Source organism: Anastrepha ludens, chromosome 6, assembly GCF_028408465.1.
Source record: "Anastrepha ludens isolate Willacy chromosome 6, idAnaLude1.1, whole genome shotgun sequence".
NCBI classification, from domain to species: Eukaryota; Metazoa; Arthropoda; class Insecta; order Diptera; family Tephritidae; genus Anastrepha; species Anastrepha ludens.
Window position 1 is genome coordinate 77,554,316 of NC_071502.1, and position 24,642 is coordinate 77,578,957.

Genomic DNA, 24,642 nt, shown 5'->3' on the forward strand with positions numbered 1-24,642 from the left:
TATTCGCTGCTTAAATTGACTACTTTGGTGTGGGTCCATTAAATTTTCTATTCTTTCTAACAAGAATTTCATTAGCTTCTTAATATAAAACCATACCTTCTATTTCTGTGGTATTAAAACAAAGTTTATTTATTATAATTATAAGTATGTATATATTATGTAAGTATGTAAAATAATCAACAATTACTTTGCTTTTGCAACAACAAATATGTATATGCAAATTTTGTATGTAGCTCTATTTAATAGTATATTTTTAAAATGTGTACGTATGTGTAAAATTACATAGAAGGCACTTAGTAGCATACGTATGTATTTGCTTTAGGCGAATTGTTCCAGCGCAAGAATAATAGGCATTACGTGTATTAAGTATCTGCATAGGTGTGAACGTATTTTATACTTCTACCGCCTGAATAGTTCTGTTCATTTAGTTTCTCAGTTTAATAACGATTTTCCGAACAATTGAACAAAATGAATGCTTATTTACTAAGTTTGATTCTCGATATATATTACTTTTTGAAGAGAGGCTCCTAGCTTAGCTAAGAGGTCGAACAAAACTGAGGCGCGAACCCCATATAACCATAAATACTTAATTATACGATGTTTTATAATATATACAAATTTTATTTTTTATTATTAATTGAGCATAAACATTCAGGAATTAAATATAACAAAAATAATCACACTGCAGAGCTAGCTTCGACCTAGCCAAAGTTATTATTCTTCATTGTTTACGGAGCACAAATTGTAAGTGATCGAGGTCGAGTAAATTCCGTAAGAAAAAATTCTCGTTATTATATTACAACAACAAATGGCGCATGCAGATTTAATTGATTATCGAAGGGAGAGACTTGCTCATCGTTGAGATCTTCATCAAAGTCTATGGTGTAGATGCTTAACGCGCAGTTAGGTATGCCAGTCTCCTCTTTTGCACTTAAATCACTGGAAAGGGAAGTGAGAAACTTTATTTCTCCCAAGATGGATGCCGACTGTAATTAAACTACCACTAGGCTTACCTATAAGGCAAGATAACGGAAACGAAGTTGGATAGCTTGATTACCTTCATTGAGAAGTCCCTATCCCTTCATCATGACCACCACCCTGCAAGGTTTGGAAGTGGACAACTCTAGTGAAGTTCTCTAACCAGTTAATCAAATACAGGCTAAATTGGTCTTTCACCACTTTTATGGCGTTTGCCTGTGAACTCGATTTTCGATGAACAGGATTTTTCCTATACCAATGAAATTGCCATTGCAGAGACAAGCTGCTGCAACAGTATCAGTAGAGGTGGACCGTCTTGACTACTGTGGACAGCACTTTACTCTATGAACGAATATTGGTTATCTTGCCAAATTTGTCAAAATCGATTGCATCTATATGCCCACACTAGAGCTCTAATTATGAAATGGATGTTTGATTTCTGTACCAGATGTCCTTTGAAAATTTCTTGTGTCAGTCTTCTAAAAAACCGGTATAGTTTAGGCTTCATCTCACTAGAAAGATTGACTGGATGCTCAACAAGATCAGAAAAGTTTTATCATACAATATGACAAAGCCAAATATGAAATTTCATATAACCTAACTAACCTTACTCCAAAACGTGAAGGTTAATAGCAATCGCCTCTTTTCACTTTGTTTTTATGCATCATTTCGATCTGAATTTTGCTAGAATCTATCAAATTTTGTGCAATACCTCCAGTCTAGTAGTGGAGCAGTCATTTGGGTGCAAGCTTTGTCAGGGTTCCTGAAGATCACCTGCTATTATTAATGTGTCTGATCAGAGACTAGCTTCGATGCAAGCATCTGAAAAGCGTCAAGATGATAAATATTTCTACTAGTTGTTGTTGTTGTAGCAGCATAAACATTCCCCATACTTACATACGGGGAATGCTGCTGGAGTGACAGTCCTTGGCCGGATATAAATCTGTGTCGTTTCGGTAACGTAGAACCGACTGTCGTGGAAACTATTTCTTCTAGTCGAAAGCATATCCTGAATGCTTATCAAAAGTTGAAATGCGGGGTTCCAAAAGCTCAAATCTCAGTTGACAGCTATTATAAAATTAAGTGGATATCCTTCGGGTTGCGATGAGCATTATCAGGTACTATATGTAACGGCCCTTTACACGCTTATATCAGCATGCTGCAAGTCCAAATATAAAACGAGAAAGGAAAGAATCTGTTAATCAGCATGAAAAGAGGAAATTTGTAGCAATCTTACTCAGGCATGTAATCTGTTTCCTCCGGTTTGGAATTGTCTTTCACGATATTATTTTTTTCTTCAGAGTTTTGTTCATCTTTCTCGTTTCGCTCAATAGGTTTCTTTTGCAAAGAATTCGCCATGAGCAAAATATTTTTTGCGATGCGTTGCTGATCGATTTTACGTTGATCTTCATCAGAGCGTTTATCTTTATTCTCAGAAATTCGACCCTCCATTTCAGCAGGACGCTATTTTATGAATAGAAAATTAGGTAAACATATTTTTGTTGTTATTTTGAAAGCAATATGCACCTCATGTATCGTTATATCCTGGGGATTTGTCCAAATCTCCGAACTTGCTGTTCCATTACCAGAATCGGCTGCTATTGCTGAATGTGCTGGTATGAGAGGTGAGCGAACACAAACCCTTGACCAGAATAGTATTTATTAGTTAAAGCTTACTTCAATTCAAATACAGTAATCTTTTCCAACAAATTTTATTTCTCATTACATTTATTCTTACAAATTATTAAATTGCTCAAAAATATATATTTCTAACCGCAACATCAATAAAAATACAATAAATATTTCATAGCAACATTCAGGCACTCGTCCATGCTTGGTTTTATAATTAGTATTGAATTGTACCTAAATACAATAGTTGCTAAAACTTGTGCGTTTCGAAAACTCATGTAAACTATATGAAACTTTCATTCATTTTACTTTGCCGGCTGTTTCCTTTGTACCCGACTCATTGCTCGACATCTCGGATCTCGATCTAGAACGAGAGGAGAAGAAGAACAATGAGGACGGCTATACACAGGAAAAGCCCATTTCAACTATTGAGAATTGATTTACTAAAATAAGAATTTAGAGGTTATACTTACTTGTTGACGTCTTCAAGTTTCTTCAGCAGTCGTTCATTCTCACGACATACAATTTCCTGATCTCTGAGTATGGTTTCTCGCACCGTAAATAGATGATTGTTTTCTTGCCGTAAAGCTTCATTTTCTTGCATATATAACTTTACCAGTTCGGCCAGTTCATTGCCATCTAATTCAACCAAACGTTCCAAATTAACTTTCGGTACTGCAACACCGCCGGTGGCAACACGTTCCAGATGCATTTCCAAGAGCTCACCATTCTGTTGAGTTCCATTTTGCGACTTAAGCGACTCATGATGTAAATTTAGTGCAGCTTTAAGGTGATCATTTTCCATTTCTAAAGCATTTATATCACGTTTCAGGCTCAGTATAAGCGCCTCTCGTGGGTCCATCATAATCACAGGTTTTGTGCGAATGCGCTTGGCTCTCGACGCATAACGTAAGGTGTTCAAAGTCTCGGCATAGTTGTATTGGGCTGGAGAGACACATGCGATCATGAGCGTAACCCCATTACCCGCTAAGCTGTCCGCCAGTAGTTTGGTTAGCTGACTATCTCGGTAGGGTATGTGGCCAAATCGTTTTTTACTATCGCTCAATGAAGCAATGCAGTATCCTAAAACAAACAAATTTATTGAGATCTATATAATCAGACAATTGGATCGGTTTACCTAAAACCATTAAGCTCTTATTAATATTATTTGCTTCTTCTAGCGTCTTGCCTTCGCTAAGTGTTTTCTTGGTCAGTTCACTGCCAGCCAGGTCTACAAAATTTATTTTCCCTTGCTTGGAAATAAATACTCCACCATCTGTTTGTTGCTCAGAAATTATGTGCACTGTGAGCATTGTATGGGATCGTGACGAGTGATCGTTCATGGCATGGGAGCCAACAGCACGGTTTCTCATACCTGGAATGCACAGATCGTAAACAAACTTAGTGAATATAATTTTTAGTTTTACTCAGCATAGACTAAATAAATTGCTAAATAGAAATAATTAAAAACAAAAATCTGTTTAACTTAGGAAGAGTACAGCAACGGAGAACTAAGGAGTGCGACCTGAGATTCTGCGTGTGCTCATTTATGGCTTTATTTATTTGACTTTGATAGCTTTAACAGTTTATAAACGCACACTATACTGGTGGTGTGAAAAGAGTCGGCCTTACTGAAAAGAGCGTATTGGTGCGACGCGCTAATGCATGGATGTATAGAATACACGATTTGAGCTTCAGGATGAGCTCTTACTGTATTTATTTAGATTATTAGCTTTCAAAGGTTTGTTAGCGCTCACCAGTGTGGTGTGGTTTCGCTAATTACCTTTAGGGGAGCTCTTGGAAAGAGCCATTCTCAATGGGGAACACTTTTTGATCCAACGCGTTGATACACAAAAACGTATCTTTTTGAATGCATACAGACGGGAAGGAAATTAAGCGGAAGTCGGACTTACATTTGAAGATAAGAGGCATTCCTTGCTACTTGCTAAACTAAAACTAAAATGTTAATGAAACAAAGCATTTACTTATGTACATATGTATATTGCATTGAATTAAAAGTACTTAACAAAAGCATTTGCTTTCTTTCTCTTTGAATTTTCATAAATTTATTTGTGAGAAATATGTACTTTAGAGGACAGATCCCAAATTCTGCATTTGGGTTAAAATTCAGGAAAAATGTGAAACAAATTCTAAAGAGCCTAAATTCCAATGAGTCATAATTCTGTGTTTTCAAAGACAAAATAATGTAGACTTATTATTGTGTGTATTGAAATTCAGTATACAAAGTTATTTTAGGCCATATTTCTGCATTTTCAAATTAATGTGAAGAAAAAATGTATGTTAGGTTTTCAATGCAAAAGCTCAAAAACAATTAAAAACAAATGGCAATGCAGCAATAATATGTAGATTTTAAAACAAATACAGTGGAACGTCCTTTATGTGGACATTCACCGTCAGTCAACGTTTGTCCGCCCAAGAGTGGTGTCCTCACACGAGAGGGTAAATGTTCCGAAACCTAACTCTTGGATAGGAAAAATGTCCATCCGAAGAAAGTGTCCGTCTAATAGAGAGGATCGTCATAGAAACTTACACTTCCTTGTTGTGAGTTAAGACATTGTAAATATCTCTTACTGAGAGAAGATAAAAGAGATACTAGAGAAATTAATATCCAATAAAACTACTGCATATTGTATTAATATTATATGTATGTACAAGCTAACCTCTCCTAAGGAACACCTTTATCAATGGACACTTCTCTTGAGCGGATACTTTTTCCTAAAACAAGTTCTCGATATCGGAATAAATTACCCTCTCTTAGCGGACAAAAGTGGACAAGGTTTCACTATATATGGTAGCAGCGCATTTTCTCATTAGATGTAGAGTTCTCAGAATTTTAATACAGAATTTTGTTTAGCAGACTCATTTCGCAATAAAGAATTTTACAATACATAATTTCAACAACTTAAATTTTTAATATAGAATATTGTACCACAAATATTTTATACTCAACTCGTACATTAGAAGTGGATTTAGCTGTAAAGGTTTATATAAAAAAGATTACTACAAATTTGGTAGTTCTCAGCTCAGCCCAATTTCAAGCCTTTATATTTTATTTCATAATATTTAGCGAAGTCATATATAAGAAATTACAATAAAATAAAAATTGTTCAAAATTAGGATGAGAATTCTTTAATTTTTCAAAATATTCCACGTTAATTAGAAATTAGTAATTAATTACACGGCCGCCGTAGCCGAATGGGTTGGTGCGTGATTACCATTCGGAATTCACAGAGAGAACGTTGGTTCGAATCTCGGTGAAAGCAAAACTAATAAAAAAGTTTTTCTAATAGCGGTCGCCTCTCGGCAGGCAATGGCAAACCTCCGAGTGTATTTCTGCCATGAAAAATCTCCTCATAAAAATATCTGCCGTTCGGAGTCGGTTTGAAACTGTAGGCCCCTCCATTTGTGGAACAACATCAAGACGCACACCACAAATAGGAGGAGGAGCTCGTCTGGAAACCCAAAAAGGGTGTACGCGCCAATTGTATATATATATAATTAATTACAGGGTACAATATTATATTTTTTGATCGGAACAGAAAAGTGCATCGTGAGTAGAAAGTTTTTATAGAAGGAAGTTAAATGTACACATTTTGTTAAAGTTGTTAAAGCTTCCATATTCTAGAAATAAGAAGAGCCAAAGCATAATTTCCACTTCGAGCATTAAAAGTATGAACATCCTTAATATTTCCATAGGCAGATAATCATTACCATGCAAATTAGTTCGTCATATTTACTCAAAGCCTATAACCCCAATAATAATAGCAACAATAAATTCAATGCCATTTGCGCACGCTATTTTCAGTTGAGTAAACTAATTAAAATATAATATAACGTCATGTTGAATTGTCGTAGTTAGCCAACCTTTGTATAACTTATTGACTTATCAATTACAATATAAGCTTTTGCGTGCCTTTAGCTTACCTTCTTCTAGAACTGCTAATAGGTCATCCAATTCCTCACAGTCCACTGTGAAAAGGTTCTCCACAAAAAAGCCTCTGGACTTCTTCGACCAACGGACTGCAAGAGATTTTTTTGCTGAACCTGGATTCAACAAATCGATTACCTGCCGAAGAGCAAGAAACACTGATCAAAATTCACGCCCACTTGCACACGTATGTATGTATATTGAAATATTTGTGTGTATGTAAAACGCCGTAAATACCATCAATAAGCGTTTAGTATATTTTATTTGTTAATTTATTTATTTTATTTATGTCTATGATAAAATATGGTACTATTATGCATTCAAAATCAAATAGATACGTACGAAATGAATTAAGATGATTAAATTTGAAATGAGATCCTAATACAGGGTCCGCCATATAACTTTACGGAATTAAAAATGCTATAAAAAATAAACTACTCAATATTTTTCCAAACTTTTTTTTTATTTTGAAGTAAAATCCTTCCGGTTAATGATGGAACACAACTTCATTCATATGGCTTTGTACGGCGTCATACCGAGGCCTTCACGCAAAATTCGTCTCAATGATGTCTCCGAAATGTCCAATTGTTGAGAACGACGGTGAACTGATGTTCCTGGTGATTCACGAACACTCTCTGCCACAGCAGCAATATTTTCGGGTGTACGCACGGTTTTTGGTCGGTCACGCGTTGGTTTGTCAATAAGCAACCCAGTTTCTCTTACTTTTTTCGCAAAGTAACGCACATACGCAGGTGCTTTTCTTCTTCCCATTGCCGTACGTAATTTTCGTACACATTCTGCAACATTACCTTGATTTTCAAAGTAATGTCGCAATATTTCTCAGCGTTCTTTGAGCGTATACACAACCATTTTCGTTCAACGGAAGAATAAAACTAATTTTCTGTCAAATCAGATGACAGCTAAGTCTTACCATTCTTCGAATAATACCTAGTTCAAATCCGAAACGATAGACGGCGGGCCCTATATTTACTGGAGTAATTACAAACAAAATAGTCTTTTTGTAGGAAATTTTCTAAAAGCCAAGTCGAAATGCATCAAACCAATAGAGGTTTCTACTCGGAATATTGAATTGCAACTTCTCAAGCAGAGCAGGAAATCAGTCAATTATGCCTATGGCCAAGACAGATATAAAAGATATGGCCACAAAACTCTTCAGTTATTTAATGGCGGTAGGCTGGTCCCGCTACCGGACTCATATGACGGAATAGGGTGAATGAAATTTAGAGCATATAAAGCAAAACGGCCGCCGTAGCCGAATGGGTTGGTGCGCGGCTACCATTCGGAATTCACAGAGAGAACGTCGGTTCGAATCTCGGTGAAAACACCAAAATTGAGAAAAACATTTTTCTAATAAGGCGTTTTTCAAAAGGTGCGCTTCAACTTTTTTCCGATAGGCAGGGCGAACGACGCAATATTTTTTATTTTTCGCTTGTCATTTGTAAACTTCATTAGCATACATTTCATCATGGAACGCTACACACTTGAGCAACAATTGCAAATCGTGTAAATTTTTTATGAAAATAATCGTTCTGTTGCTACTACTTTAATCCAGATTTTTTCCAAAAAATCATCTTCAGTGATGAAGCTCACTTTTGGCTCAATGGCTTTGTCAACATGCAAAATATGCGTTACTCGGCAGAAAGCAATCCACACGTGATTCATGAGGCACCGTTGCATCCCGAAAAAATCACTGTTTGGTGCGGTTTACATGCCGGCGGCGTAATTGGCCCATTTTTTTCGTTGACGAGAACGATCGCCACGTTACTGTGAATGGAAATCGATACCGCGACATGGCAAACGATTATTTTTGGCCGCAATTGAATGGTATGGACTTAGACGACATGTGGTTTCAACAGGACGGGGCCACAAGCCACACAGCACTCGCTACAATTGATTTGTTGAAGAGTAAGTTCGATGAGCGCATTATTTCCAGAAATGGACCGGTCGAATGGCCGCCGCGCTCGTGTGATTTGACGCCTCTAGACTATTTTCTTTGGGGTTATGTGAAGTCATTGGTCTACAGTAATCAGCCGGCGACGATTTGTGAGCTCAGAGCCAATATTGAACGCGAAATTGCTGGAATTTCGGCCGATTTATGCAAAAGAGTGGTCGAAAATTGGTTTCAACGATTGGACTTCGTAAAACGTGCACGCGGTGGTCATGCAAAAGAAATCGAATTTCATACTTAAATGTATATGTTCAAACTCGATAATAAAAAAAAATTAGTTAAAAAAGTCAAACTGTTTGTGTTTTATTAAAAAAAAAAGTTGAAGCGCTCTTACTGAAAAACGCTTTAGTTACTTGGATAGTTTTATCTGTGTTAATTTCGATTCCCCATGTATTGACCCAGGCCAGCGTTGAGTGAAGTAAGCTATTGTAGTTTATTTGTGGCAACATTTATGTTTTTGTTAGATGTCATTAAAACGGTGTCATCAGCAAAAGTTGCAATCATGCTATCGTCACTTGGGCAGGGTATATCATGTGTATAGGTAATGTATAAGATTGGCCCCAAAACGCTTCCTTGTGGAACACCTGCTCCCATATGTAGTACATCAGAGCATTCGTCCTGATATTTAACATAAAAATATCTTTCATTAAGGCAACTCCGCAAGAGTAGATAATAGTCTGTTGGAAGTATTTTTTTTTAATTTGTGCAATAGTCCGGGATGCCATACACTGTCAAAGGCCTTAGCCACGTCAAGATAGACTGCGACGCAATAATTTTTGTTGTCAATTTCCTTTTGTATTTTGTTTATTACTCTGTGTACCTGTTGTATCGTTGAATGTTTTCGCCGAAAGCCAAATCGATGAGAAGGAATGATGTCGTTCGATTGTATTAGGGGATCAGGGCGGTCATAAATCAGTTGTTCAAATAGCATTGACAAAATAGGCAAGAGACTTATCGGCCTGTATGATGAAGGCTTGTTGGCATCTTTATTTGGTTTTCGCAGAGCAATTATTTCAGAAACTTTCCAAGGCAAAGGGAAATATTTGAGTCTTATTGCCGAGTTAAATATATTCCTTATTTACTTAATTCGATTGCTGGGTAGATTTTGTATTATTTGTCCATTAATTATATCGTAGCCTGGTGATTTTTTATTGTTTATATTCATAATTTTTGTCAGTATTTCATGTATGGTCACCTTTCTGATTTTTCCACCTTTAAATTCGAGTGTTTCAGGTAAGTTATTTTGTTGCTTATTTTTTGGATTATAGAAGGTATTTTTGAAGTGTTATTTTGAATACTATTTTTTAATAATGTAAAACTTTCACTGTATTTGTATGTGCTATTTTTTTACTTGCTTAATTTGATTTGAAAGTATTCCTTCGTTCACATTCTTGTTTGATACCAAACATCGATCGATTCTCCTCATTTAGTTGAGCGTATTTACTTCAACATTTTTGACCAACATTGAATCAAGTTGATCGAGTTAAAAAGCACTGCGGGAAACCACTTCGACGTTTTAACAAACGAAAGAAAGTGATCGAAAGGAAAAATCGAAGACGGCTCTGATGGCTATACCAAAAATCGAGCTCCAGAAAAGTTTCGAGAGCTGGATAAAACACTGACATAAGTGCTTTGCAGTTGATGGCGGGTACTTTGAAGGCGATAATATCACTTTTGAGGAATAAACTTTTATTTTGAATTTTATAAATATATTCCCGGAACTTTTTGATTAAGGAGATATTCGCCTCTAGCATTACGATTTAAGCTAAAGTTACGTATTCGCATAATAGATTAGGAAGATCTCGAACTCACGTTTAAAAGCCAATCAGGACTAAGTGGTAGGAAAAAAGAAAGAGGCAAATACAATTTTTACTTTTACATTCACCTCATTAACATTTTTGAAGCGTCAAAGTAATTGGATTTTAAAAATTTAGAAATCATGGCATATACACTGCATTCGTAGTGACATTGCCACATATGCAGCTTTCACTTTTCTAATTTCAGTTCATTCATTTTCCGTCCATGATCCATATTCGAGTATGTATGTATGTATGAACTATACAGTATGGAGTATAAAGGCTGCATTTCTCTTCCACAATTTGATTGCATGTCGAAGTGACAAGGCGTGTAGCCGACAATGTAAACACAGAATTTTAAATGGCATGCAAAAGTGGTCAAATAGAAAATGGTTTTACAGTGCGGTCTGGTATCGTAAATAAATCACTAGTACCTCACGCAAATTGCCAATGCAAATACGGAATGACCCGCTGGTCAGTGACTGCGCAATTTTATGAGTAAATGCATTTCATACTATGTACATTTGTATGTATGTAGAAGTAAATCATTTAATTCAAACCTTGAATACATTTACGGACATGAAGGTTTCAAATGAGCAATGGTTCTACGAGTACTATACCAATCTCAGGACTGGTGCACAACAAATGCCAAACATTGCTGAATGAGATGCTCCAATTAGGTTATTTAATTAAATGCAATAAACTATATAAAATTAAGTAAAGGGGACACATTATTTACTCTCACGAATAATTCGACATAGGACTTTATTAAAATGGTAAAAATGATGTTACTTGTCCCTAATGTCAATGAGTTATTGACATTTTTTGTATGCATATTTGACGTTTCCCTCCGGGAAAAATGATCAGAAATCAACTAGAATTTTGTGCTACTTCAATCTTACAATTTGGTAATACTATTTATTTTTATTAAATAAATTTGATGGAAAATAATTAAATTTATAAAATATATAAGTTAGTAGTCAAAACTCGTCAATATGGAGTGCTGTATAATAATTTTGGGAGTGCACTTTAAACTTATATGGGTTCCTGACTAATAAATATGTATGTAAGTATATGCACCCGGCATTGTATATAATTTGCTATATTTTATAAAAAATATATCAAAATTTTTACATTTTGGTGCATGGCTACCATTCGGTAACGTCCGGGTTCGAATCTCCGTGTATGATATAACAAGTTTTTTTCTAATAGCGGTCACCCCTCGGCAGGTAATGGCTAGCCTCTTATGTATTTCTGCCATTCAAAAGCTTCTCCCAAGAAACCATATGCCGTGCGGAGCCAATTTGTAGACAAACATCAAGACGTACACCACAAATAATTCCTCCTCCGCCAAATATCCAACAAAGGGTGGAAGCGAAGTTATATTATATATAAGTCTATATCAAGTCAAATCCTTCATCGCCTTGTGTTTGTGACTTGATTTTCAAGTTATTGAATATAACCACTTTTTTATTTTTTTAACTTACATTTTATTCAAACTTTTTCACCACTTAATTTTTTCTGAATTCTTCTAAATTACTTTTATTTAAATGAAAAAAATTGAATTATAAAAATTAAAAAAATAACACTGCACAACAGCATTTCTGATGATTGGGTTATGATACATGTTTTTAGTCCAATTTTTAATGACAATTTCAAATCTGTAACTGAAATTCCTGTATCAGCTCTATATGACTCTAAATATATGACACATTTGACTTTTTGTAATAAAACACTATAGATTTAAAGATTATTTTATTTTATTGCATTCTTAAGTTTAAAAAAATTTTCTTTTATATGATTTCCTTGCTGAAGTTGAAGGCATAGAACTGTTGACAACAACAGTCGGCCATCATGTGTGTGTTCCAGTAACCTTCATAGCGTTCCTCCATCGTACGAAGGTCCTGGTGGAATCGCTCGCCCTGTTCTTCGCTGAGATCCCCAAGATTGGCTGGAAAATAGTCCAGATGGTTGTGAAGAAAGTGTAACTTAATGCTCATATTACATCCAACCCTTTGGAAGTGACCCATTAGTTGCTCGACGTGCTGAGAATAGTCAGAACTTTTCTTATTTCCTAAGAAATTTTGAACAAGTCAAACAAACTCATTCCATGCCATTTTCTCAATCACTGTCATAGTGTCTATGAAATTTGAGTCTTTTATTAACGACCTTATCTGTGGCTCGTCAAAAATACCCGCTTTTATCTCTCCTGCACTCAATTTTGGAAACTTTTTAGACAGAAAAAGAAAACAGTTTCCATTTTTGTCAAGAGCTTTAACAAATTGTTTTATAAGCCCCAGTTTTATATGTAACGGAGGTAAAATTATAAGATCCCTTGATACTAAAGGTGGGTTTATCACGTTCTGTTGTCCTGGTACTAACGCTTCCCGAGCAGGCCAATCTTTTTTAATCCAATGTTGATTTTTAGTTCTACTATCCCATAAACAAAGAAAACAGGGAAACTTTGTGTAACCACCTTGTTGGCCTAAAAGAAAGTTTACCATTTTTAAATCGACACATATGACCCAATTGTGTTCCGCATATTTAATTTTGTCTAAAACCAGAGCAATAGTTGTATATTCTTCTTTTACTTTAGTAGAATGTGCAATAGGCAATGAGACCAATTTGTTCCCATTGTATAAGAGAACACATTTTAAACTCCGTTTTGATGAATCTACAAATAAACGCCACTCACTAGAAACTTAATTTTGTGATCCCATTGCAGCCATTAAACCAGGTACATTTTTACAAAATACAAAGTTATCTTTATAATATATTATATTTCTTTTTCTATTTTCTAATATTCAAGGAAAGTTTGTTCTCTTGTGCGATAGTAAGAAATTTTAGTTTCTTTTGTGACTAAGTTTGTTTCTTTTAATCTAGACGCCAAAATTTCTGAACCAGTCTTTGACTTAAATTTATTCCTTTTCTTATTCGTCCACAAACGTAGAAACTCAACGCACGTTTTGCATACCTTTTGTGGCTTATTTTTCATTTCCATTGGGTGACCGAAGTAATTTTTGTACACCTCATTTACGAACGATGTCACATTCAAACGGTTTTCTTGAAACATCCGCAAATAAAACAAAAACTATTCCGGTCAATTATGCAAACTCGTCTTGACGATGCCATAACAAATAATATTAAGAAAACTTAATATTTGTTTAAATATTCGTCAATTAACACTGAAATATAGTGACTTTTTTGTGATAGTTATAACTCGTAAACAAGAGCTGTTACAAAACAAATGAGGGTATATTTAGAATCAGCGTTGTCAAATTAGTAAACATCAAGTATCAAAATAATTGAATGTAATTGAAAAACTGTTTATTCCAATCAGTTTTTTAGGTTTTGTTGTTACATATCATTACACTGTGGAACAAATTCAGGTTAGCAAAAATTAGGTCCATTCTGAGAGTGGCGGGTGAAAATAGAGGCGAAATTAGAAGACCCGTATCGTGCCGTTTTTTTATGTTAGTTCGAATTTTTTTTTAATCGGCCTTCGAAATTTGCAGTCAAATGCCGATTTTCAGTATATTGTTTCATAAGTACCACAAAAATTTTCGAAATCAATTTTTTCAAAAATTGTAATTGTTGCACAGGTCTTGGCTTTTACAGATTGAAAAAATATCAATTAGTCGACGAGTTATAGCCAAAAAACCATATAAACAATTTTGCTCCGATTTCGAACTTCGAAGGCCGATTAAAAAAAAATTCGAACTAACATAAAAAAACGGCACGATACGGGTCTTCTAATTTCGCCTCTATTTTCACCCGCCACTCTCAGAATGGACCTAATTTTTGCTAACCTGAATTTGTTCCACAGTGTTATCGAAGTTTACTTTTTTTGATCAGTTTTTCGGGTTATGTTGTAGCTTTCACGTGAAGAGGTGTGCGCGCTTGAACGTTTTTAATCACCGGGATCATCTTCATCGTTTCTATTTACCTTGGTACCCAATAACGTTTTGTTACCAGAGCTTTAGCTAATCAGCAAAGAAAACGACAAACTGATCGAAAACAGTAATAACTTCGACTTCTGTGTAAACTCGTGCTCATTTTCGGAATGAATAAACGAAGCCTATAAGTATATTTTTTTAGGGAAACATTAATGACTATTTAAATAAAAAATAATAATATTAACGCAGCAACTAAATGGAACATTTATCAGCATCCTTATAAAAACTTTAACCCCTTTGGTGGAAAAAATATCTACCCTCCATCTGCATTATGTCACCAAGCAAAAATCTTTACTCGACTGAAAATCGGTCACTCACTCATGACACATGCCCACCTGCTCAGCGGTTCACCGAAGCATACATGCCCTTTTTGTGGCTCCAACGAATTTACTACACTTCATCTGATAGATACTTGTCCTCCCCTACAAAATATCAGAACATCCTTTTTCTCAAGCATCAAACCATCGGAACTCCTCAATCAGACAACGGTATGCAATTTAAATAAGATTTGTGATTATGTATCTAGATGTAAGTTAAGGCTATAAGACACGCTGTCATTTTTATTATAGATACTAATAGCCGAGGGCCATAGTAGCCAGTGCTGTAGCTCTTTAAGTGGAATAGTTATTTATAATTGTTACTCTTTTAATAAATAAAGTAAATATTTAAAAAATAAAAAATGTTAAGTTATTTCCGCAAAAATATTTTCTGTCAATAATTTTACTAATTTACATAAATTATTAAGAAGAGTTCATTTAGCAATTTGGAATTAATCACAGCCCGCAACACCCATGGTAAGATGCAAAGCGAGTGGCTTCGCTTAAGAGGATTTTAAAACGAGCTATAATTTAACAAAAAGCTAAAATAATAAGCAGAGTTGGATAGTTTTCACGAGGGTGCAATGGAATGCAGCCTTCATTAAAAGAAAGTTGGGATTGACGGAATATGCTTCCAATGAGCCTACTTTCACATGGCTGGATGAAGTGTCTAGAGCATGTGAATATCAGCGACCAAGTCGAAACACTATTTTCTAAAATAAGAATGTATCAATTAATTAAATATTTACACAAATAAATTCAAAATAAAAAATAAAAAACTAATAAAAAGCCCTCTAAATATAAAATAGTTTGTCAAGCAGTTAGTAATGCAAGAATAATCGTGACTTGGTGGTCAAAACTACAAACTTATATGTGCAAAACGCAAGTATTTAGTAAGTATGTTCAAAGTTTGATTTTAGTCAATTAAATTTATGATGAATCCGCTTATTTTATGAGAGAATTCATTTGTTGCTTAGGCCATAATAGCTTCATATTGGCGACATTTCGCAACTTCGAGATCGGTTTTAAATTAGTTCATAAAACATAGGTACTTCTTGCATTGAGGTAAGCCATCTTTTGTTTTAATATCTGGGTAATTTCCGCTAATAATTTCTATTTGGGCATTTCTGTTTGCGTATTGATAGTTTTCAACAAATGGAGGGACCCACAGTTTTAAGTCGACTTCGAACGGCAGATAGTTTTTATAACGAGAATGTTTTTTTATAATGGCAGAAATGCACACGAAGGCACTATGCACTATTAGAAAAAACTGTTTCTATCATTTGAAGTTTCATGCACGGTTATAGATTTTTCAAGATAGATTTTTACAGATATCTGTAAAATTTCGAAAAAAAATGTTTATCTCATAAAATGTTAATATAATCCTTTAAGAATATGTCAACAAATTTTTAGAAGTAAGTATTTCTTATATAATATTAAAGATCGTCAACCGCGACGACTCTATTCTTTGCGTTCGAGCGTTGGGAGAGGTATATTTACTTTGCCGACGTTAGACGTGTTTTTCTCAAAACTAAATTTTTCGAATTGGCGTACACGATAACTAGAAGAGTTAGTGACCGATCTCCCTGAAATTTTGCACACATCTTTTTTATGACATTATTTTCTATGTTAATCTACAAGTTTTCGAAAATTTTTCGAAAAAAAAAAATTTTCGTAGCAAAAATTGTAGGAAAATTCGCCCTAAAATTCCTGTTTTTTTGAAGCATTTTATTCCGCGAATTTTTTTCCCTCTTTCTTTTGTAATTCATATGGAAATTACGACATTAATAAACAAACAAATTTTTGGTTTTTTGTATTCAGGTCACTAACGCCGATGCTACAATGTCCGCCGATTGAGACCCCGCTGCGACCTTCCTGGAAGAATTGAGTGTACATCCGCCATTTTAAATGATTAAAATAAAAAAAAAAAATGAAAAAAATATATTGACTTTAAATAATTTTAATGAAAATCAGGGAAAATATGGCCGTTTACAGGGATCTGTCCCCTTAAAAATATTAAATGAGAGAAAGGGTTTTTTATCACAAAATTTAATATTCTACAATATGTTCCCATTTATGTGTCTGACTATTCTTATGTGGATATCTCTAAGTTTATTTTAATTCCACTAAAATTTTTGAAATTGTTAGTTTTAAGTTTTCATTGTATAAAATTAATTGATTTTGAATTTTGAAACTCTTACCACAGTTGATGTATGTATAATAAAACACTAAAAAGATAAGCTTCATTTTAATAATAAAGAAAATAAAAAAATTGGATGTTTATTGATTATATTGATATTAGACACCCGACAAAGATAAGATTCAGTTACTCTCAGGTGACTACCAATCGGTTAGTTTGGATTCAAAGCCCCCGAAAACATAGAATTATAGAAGTAACTAGTAGCGGTCGCTCTTCGGCAGCCAAAGACAAACTTCGGGGCACTTCGGAACTGAGATAATTTGATAGGCCTCTCCATTTTTAGGACAATGTTAAGACGCACACTACCGAGTGAAGGAAAAAATCGACCAAATATATGTATATACACATACCTATATAGTTCATTTACCGAAAGGGTGTCACAATAAAAAAAATTACAAGTATGCAGAAATGATTACCAGCTGTAATATAAATTCAGATGGTATCATCCTATTAGACGAAGATGAGTTTTTATTTCTACTTAGACAGGCATAGTAAATTGAAAACTTTGACACCATCTTTTTCGAATTTATGATTTTTTAAGCTATGACGTTCTTCCAGCAAACGAACGATATATAGCACCGCGTTACACACATTCTGTCCTATGAACCAAATATACTTTTTCGGAAAGGGGATAAAAAATAAAAATACACGTGTATCGGCGTAAAAAAATTTTTTTTTTTTTGTATTTTATAACTTTAAACGAGCAATTCTTATATGCATATCTGTATAGCCACACGATCTCAGGATTAGCTTAACGGATTTGAATGAAATTGGGCAAACAGATAGTGTATCACATTTCTAGACTTTTCACTTAGGCGTTGCCACTGACAATGTTTCACAGGGTTGTGGGTATTAAAAGAAGGGTATTTCACTCCGATTACAATAGAGATATAAAACCCCGAATTTTTTTATTAATTTGATTATATTAAAATTAAAAATTCTTACATTAAAAATTTTAATGCTTTTAAAGAAACTTAGGCCTTTAATTTTTGCGTTTGTAAGCGGCTGTTATTTTAAAATCAGCCGCCACTATATTCCACTGCTTAAAGTGTGATGCAAAGAGTTCGGCTGTTCTCTTTGACAAATTTCCTTCTCGTACAAGGTCATTGAAGTCGGCTTGCGTTACTAAATGCGGCACTGCAGTCCCAAGTTCACTGCGTGTTGGTACAAATTCCGATACTTCTGGTTCCCCGCATCTCGCATTCGATGCAAGAAATGTTGATAGCATTGTTGGTGCTACTGTTGGTTCTCCATCCCTTAATACGGGAACATCATCAAAAATCTCCATTGAAGCCGCTATACGTTCTTCTGGTGAGTACAGAGCCGCTGGAATAACCGATTCTACATTAGCGTAGCGAATTTTGTTGCGGCGAAAGTATTGGTACCCTTTAGTCTGAGTAAAAGTTACGCAAAAGTAGCACAGTTCACTGCAGTGCTTCGTACGTGGTAGCCAAAATGTTGGTACAGAGTACTTTACAGTTGATCTTCCATCAGTAAACTTGCATAAATTTCTATAGCAATAGTCGCACACGACATCCGGAGTATACCACAAGTAAGGAACATAAGCAGTCTTGAATATTTTCTGAAACGAGTTAAACACAGTTTTCGTAATATTTTTAAAATATTTACTTGGTGCGAATAAGCCACAAACGTATCAAAAGTTATTTCGAGTCGGGCACTGCATTTTTCGTAAGATGAAATATACAGAAAGACGTTTTCGCGCAACAGAACTTAAAACAATTGTCAAAGTATACGTCTCCTAGTAGCGCAACTGTCAGATGATCGGAACTTCCGGAACTGTAACAAACACACAAACGGCACAGAGTGTGTTGTATGAAACAATAAATTAAAGGTTAATAAGTTGTTTAAAAATTTGGAGTCCCTTCAAGTTATGCCGAAAATTTAGAAAACATTTTTTTTTTTAGAAAAAAATATTCAAGAAAATCTGAGAATTGATACAATTTTTTTTTAATTTTACATAATAAAAACATTTCCACGAGTCTGCGCGTTTGGATCACGGAAAAGGGGTTAAAAATTGATCCAAAGTTTTTCACACAGGCGGACTACGAGCTCTATATTTTATACATTAAAAAAAAATTCTGACGTGCACATGAAAATCGCCGATACACGTGTATTTTTATTTTTTCTCCCCTTTCCGAAAAAGTATATTTGGTTCCCTAACTTTCACTACGATTCCTTCCTAAAATACTAATTTGGTAGCGCTAACGTGTATTTCTCTTAATTTCTACTGGAAGAACACATTTATCAAGCCCTCTAGATAAATGTTCAACTTTAAAATTTTTCTACGCAATATTACGAGTCTACAATATTTTCTAAGAAGTGTCGTCTTTAAATGAAATAATAAAAAATGTGTGTCCAATACAAAATTTAGTAAGTTCTAAAAAGTATACTTTATCACTTATAACTGAGACTAAGAAAACTGATTTTAGTAACTTACTAGAACCATGCGAAATTGCAGTCTTACGACCTTCCTGATGTTAGCAATATACGCCATATCAGATGCAACCAGGTCTTTTCATATTAATTAGGGGACTTAAAACTGTTCTTCACTGTATATATACTACATATATATACATGCATACATATGTATGTATTTTAAAGGAATACTCTATTATACTTACTCGTTCATTGTAGATTTCAAGGAAAGATGCCTTTAGCACATAGTTGATGTCTTTGCGATTTTTTATCAACTGGAAGAGGTACAAAAACGATCGGAAGATTAGTCCATGTCGGGAATCGTTTGGATTTGGTTTGCCTATAAACTGAAAGAAAAACGACAATTAAATAAAGATATTTTGTATATGTATGTACTAGGGTGGTCCAAAAAAAATTTGTATGCTGCCGCCCCCCAAAATAGTAAAGAATGAAAAATAAAAAGACCCGTATTTTTTTTTTTTTTTAATCAGACCATATTTAATGGTGCCGCCGGGGCTTTGAAATATCCCATGTATTTTGCATGGGAAAAAAATACTTTTTCGTAGATTTCATGTAAAAACCTGGAAAATGAATATATTTTAACCGGATAAGTCAGTTTCTCTTCATAATTGGTCAGGGAATAACAACCAATTATGAAATAATTAATTTTTTTTGTATTAACTATTTTCATAAAAGTAATATAAAATATTGTTTTTCGATTTTTTCTTAGATTTTCGTTTTATGGGGGCTTTTTGGGGTTCTATAAAAAATAGTTAATACAAAAAAATTAATTATTTCATAATTGGTTGTTATTCCCTGACCAATTATGAAGAGAAACTGAGGTATCCGGTTAAAATATATTCATTTTCCAGGTTTTTACATGAAATCTACGAAAAAGTATTTTTTTCCCATGCAAAATACATGGGATATTTCAAAGCCCCGGCGGCACCATTAAATATGGTCTGATTAAAAAAAAAAAAAATACGGGTCTTTTTATTTTTCATTCTTTACCATTATGGGGGGCGGCAGCATAAAAATTTTAATACAAATTTTTTCCCATGCATTTTTGGACCACCCTAGTATGTACTATATATACATATGTTGATATAAATTTCAAAAATCAATTTCAATTTATGTCAAAATTTTTTTAGATAAATAATAATAATTTTAAATAATCTACAAAGATCTCGGACAAGCACTTGTTCAGCACCAATTTTCAAGATATGGTTTGTTAAAATATTTTGCTATAAAAAGTAATACGGTTGTACGTGCTATATGGAAAAAATATTGCTGGATGCGTGACTAGCATTCGGTTGATCCTGGATAGTGTTAGATGCTCACTGCGGCCATGAAACATCAAATGGCAGAAACAGGTTTGTCTCAAGGCCGGCGGGCCAATTAGATGTCCTAAATTCAGTAGTTTTCGCGAAGCGTTGTAGGATGAGAAAAAAAACAATTAGCCAAATGAAGTTTTGGGGATAGTTTAATATATATTTGAACTAAAAAAAAAAATTTGTACAATCTCCAACAATATATTGTAAGCCGAGTTATCAATAGATTCCCAGAGCGCCTTGCCACTGAAGTATCCAACTTCTGTACAAGATACAACTTGCAATTTTCATCTGAAAACAAAAAAAAAGATTATTAATTTTGATGTGATTATCTACGATGTGAACTAAGAAAATTGGGAGAAACACTTAAAATTCGAATTTTTGGGGAAGGTAGAAAAAAGTGGTTTTTCAAGGGAAAAAAAAACTCTTCAACTGGGTAAAAAAGTCGCTTAAAAAAAGTTTTTGGATGTTTTTTTTAGTTCACATAGAAGAGAAAACAATACTGAAGATAACGCATTTTGATTGAAATGGATAGCTCGTTTAGTTTTTTTGCAATCGTGTACATAAATTAGGTAAAATCGTGAAAATGAAAAGCCGAGAAAACGCGCTTCAAACTACAACAATAAGCGCACGGTTGCTCGACGCCGCACTACGCTCGGCTCTGTAGCTCTGCAAATACTTGGAATTTAACTCTGAAAATTTGTGTCTCATGTTCTTGAATATCTAAGCTATTGATTTCAGGAAAAAAAAATCGATTTTTTTTTTACCTTTTAATTGGCCCGCCGGCCTCAAAGCAATCGCGCTTCGGCAGGCTTGACAAATTTCATAATGTAGTAGTTATAAAGGGTTTTCCAATAACAGGTGTTATTGGTGAATGGATTGCGCTATCGGGAGATGATTAACGATTTTTTATGGCCAGAATTGGATGGTATTGATCTGGACAACGTTTATTTTCAACAAGATGGCGCTACGTGCCACACAAGCAACGAAACCATTGATCTTTTACGGGAAAAGTTTCCGGACAGTGTTATCTCTCGAAGAGGTGATCACAATTGGCCACCGAGATCTTGAGATTTAACTCCTTGTGACTTTTTTCTTTGGGACCACGTGAAAATGGTGTTGGCGTAGACCGGTCAGGGTCGATTGCCACTATTAACGGCATACCTTCCTCTTTATAATGAAATAAACATCGGATCATTTATATTAAAAAATAGCATTTTTCTTGGAATATAAAAATAACACCGTTATCTTAAAAACATAATTGGCGCTTAAATTCTTTTTGGGTGTTTGACAGAGCTCCTCATCCTATTTGTGACGGGCGTCTTGATTTTGTTAGGAGTTACACCCCTATAAAATGTAGGAAAGCTCAACTAAGTCCCTAAGAACGGAAAACTATTGTATACATACATATGTATACTACATACATATTCTTCGTATATCCATATACATAGGTAAATGTGAAAGTCAGAAACCAAAAAAAATAGTTATCTCGAATTTACCAATTGAAAACGTTGATCGAGTACTAAAAATTAATGAAGACAATTATTAGCTGAGAAATATTTTTTCCGTTACCAATCCGATATATACGACATTTTTTGCACCGCTCGAAGATAATGTTTATCTGTGGTTCAACTCAGAGATAAAATTAAATTAGACTGAGTGAGAGAGTAAATGTGAAGAAATAAGTGATATGTAAAGTTTAGATTTCATATTATTAGGTTAGGTTAGGTTGACTTGGCTGGCTGAAAGCCATCATAGACCTATTGGTCCTTAGTGGCACCAGATGGAGCTTGACCCTTACGTTTCCTTGCAATAAGCGTGCGTCTTTTGCGAAGTTAAGTAAGCTCTGAAGCTCTAACCCCAAGAGACATTATAACCTCTATTTCTAGCCTCTATATTGTAAAGCTCCTAAACATTTCATTCGGGTTTTAGGTAATGCAGGGCAAGAACATAGAAGGTGTTCTAGAGTTTCCCTCTTTTCTAGTTCATTGAAAAATCTGCTGCTATCATTGTTTGTAATTCCTATCTTGTATGCGTGTGCCGTTAACAAATTGTGGCCTGTCAGTACGTCTACGATAGTTCAGATGTACTTTCTAGACAGGGCTAGTACGAATCTGGCGTATTCATCTGCATTCTGTGTACACATGATTTTCGCGGTTTTACAAGTGGCTAGATTATTCCACCTCCTGCCTATCCGTATTTTATTGTTTGCAGCGATGTCATTGTATACCGTATTTAAAGGTTTCAGTATGTCGTTTTCTAGTTCGAATTGTATGTAAACAGCGCTTTTGGCAATCTCATCTAAAATTTCGTTTCCTGCAATGCGCTTATGTCCGGGTACCCAATAGATCTGTAACCGTCTGTCTGCGGCTAGTATCTCTATGGCTTCCCTGGACCTAAGAACGTTATTAGATGAAATTTTATATGCGTTTATTGCCGCTTGACCGTCCATCATTTTCGAGCCGTTAGTAAACATATTAAGCGTATTGAGGCTAGGTTTCATACCTCTTATCCACGATTCTTCTTCTATTGTTGTTCGGAATCTTTTCACCCAATTGTATTTCGGAGTCATATAATCCGCATTGGTCTGATAACTCATGCGTATTTAGCTATGTCCGAATATTTTACAGGTAAATTCCCCGTTAAGGGGAACCAGTGATCTAGAAATTTCAAAACACGATTTTTTCGATATTTTGAAAGTATATTATCTTAAGAATATACTGTGAAATTTTCATGCGGAAATTCCCAATTTTATAGTGTCTACAGCCCATTAACTAGGTAGAGAGCGCTCCGTGCGCTCCTGTACCTCAAACTTTAAACTCATTTATCTCGAAACGACTTTTGTCTGTTGTCAAAAAATAAAAAACTTTTCAACCGAATCATCTGTAATTTTAATATGTTGTTCACAACATCAATGGCTATCGCCCGTACTACAATCATGTTATTATTTCAATTATTTCGTATTTTTTTTATTAAAAACTGAAAACAAAAACCAATTTTTAGAGTGTCAAATTCAAAACTGCGCCATTTTGACTATTTTTTTTATTTTTTATTCTAGGTGACATTAGGAGAATGTGCAGCGTTGGATCAGCAATGCAGGTATAGAGCTAACAGCTCAAAAAACAGAGGCAGTACTGATAAGAGCGTGAAAGAAAAAGATGAATATGAAACTCTCAGAAGGCAATAATTTACCTGGGAGTCATGATCAACATGAGATTGATCTTTAAGCAACATCTAGTAGCAGTCATAACAAAGCGGTGGCTATAATGGGCGCTCTCGCAAAAATACTACCCAATATAGGTAGACCCCAATGGTAAAACAACAGTTGTGGGCTCAACATGATCTACGCGGCCCGGTATGGGCAGAAGCCAAGAATATCCATATACGTGAAGTGGTGTGGGAAAATTACCAGTTGATAGCTTCGCCGTCTCTATAGCGAGTAAGGATCAAAACCAACGGCAACAGAAAAATCCATCGAGAGAGAGAGCGATCTATGTACGAGTAGCAAAAAAGATGGGAAGAGTCATCTAAAGGACGATGGACGTATAAGCTAATACCACATGGCTGGGTGGCGGTTCAAGCGTTTGCCGGAAAAATAATGCTACTACTTAAACTCACGGCCCAGCAGCAGCAGCTACAGGTGCAAGTACAGCATGAAGATGAACTGTTTCTGGACAGAACGACGAAAAAAGCAGAAACTTGAGCCAATCACGCTCGATAACATCAGACAAAATCAGACAGGCAGAAGACAAGACGATAGTTCGTAAATACTGCGCTATTGCAAATTTTCCGATGTTCCCTTTCCTCCAAAACCACTTATGAATGCTTAATGCTGACAGCGGTCGCAGGGCGGATATCAGTCGAGGGGAAAGAACGTTACAGTGCTAGTAGGAGCATGCCACACATACCATTGGTACAAAGGCGCCTTTGACCATAACAAAAAACCCTTGTTATCTGGCCTCCCTATACCATGTTTGCTCTTTTAAATAAGCTTTAATAGCAATATGATTTTAATAATTATTATAAAGAGAAATTTAGTAATAAAAATAAGAATTTAGTAATAAAAATAAGTATTTAACTT

The 24,642-nt window shown here is 34.9% G+C and overlaps 1 protein-coding gene across 5 annotated transcripts in view; it reads right to left on the reverse strand.

Annotated features, from left to right (window-relative positions):
* Positions 1 to 184: 184 nt before the first annotated feature.
* LOC128866908 (kinesin-like protein KIF12) overlaps positions 185 to 24,642 on the reverse strand; it is a 58,381-nt gene continuing 33,923 nt past the window's right edge. Inside the window, exons 4-11 of one of the 5 annotated variants that reach the window (XR_008454965.1) lie at positions 19,437 to 19,577; positions 6,553 to 6,694; positions 3,746 to 3,982; positions 3,081 to 3,690; positions 2,506 to 2,620; positions 2,216 to 2,442; positions 1,876 to 2,137; positions 185 to 1,800 (exon numbers count right to left, since the gene is read on the reverse strand). Coding sequence is in view for 2 of the 5 variants with exons in the window: in XM_054107950.1 (XP_053963925.1) it covers positions 2,125 to 2,137; positions 2,216 to 2,442; positions 2,506 to 2,620; positions 3,081 to 3,690; positions 3,746 to 3,982; positions 6,553 to 6,694; positions 19,437 to 19,577 (1,485 nt within the window). In the remaining 3 variants the exon portion in view is untranslated. Of the gene's footprint in view, positions 2,138 to 2,215; positions 2,443 to 2,505; positions 2,621 to 2,693; positions 2,972 to 3,080; positions 3,691 to 3,745; positions 3,983 to 6,552; positions 6,695 to 19,436; positions 19,578 to 24,642 lie in introns of those variants that run through there. The other 4 variants (XR_008454964.1, XR_008454966.1, XM_054107950.1 and 1 more) reach the window with 4 other exon arrangements.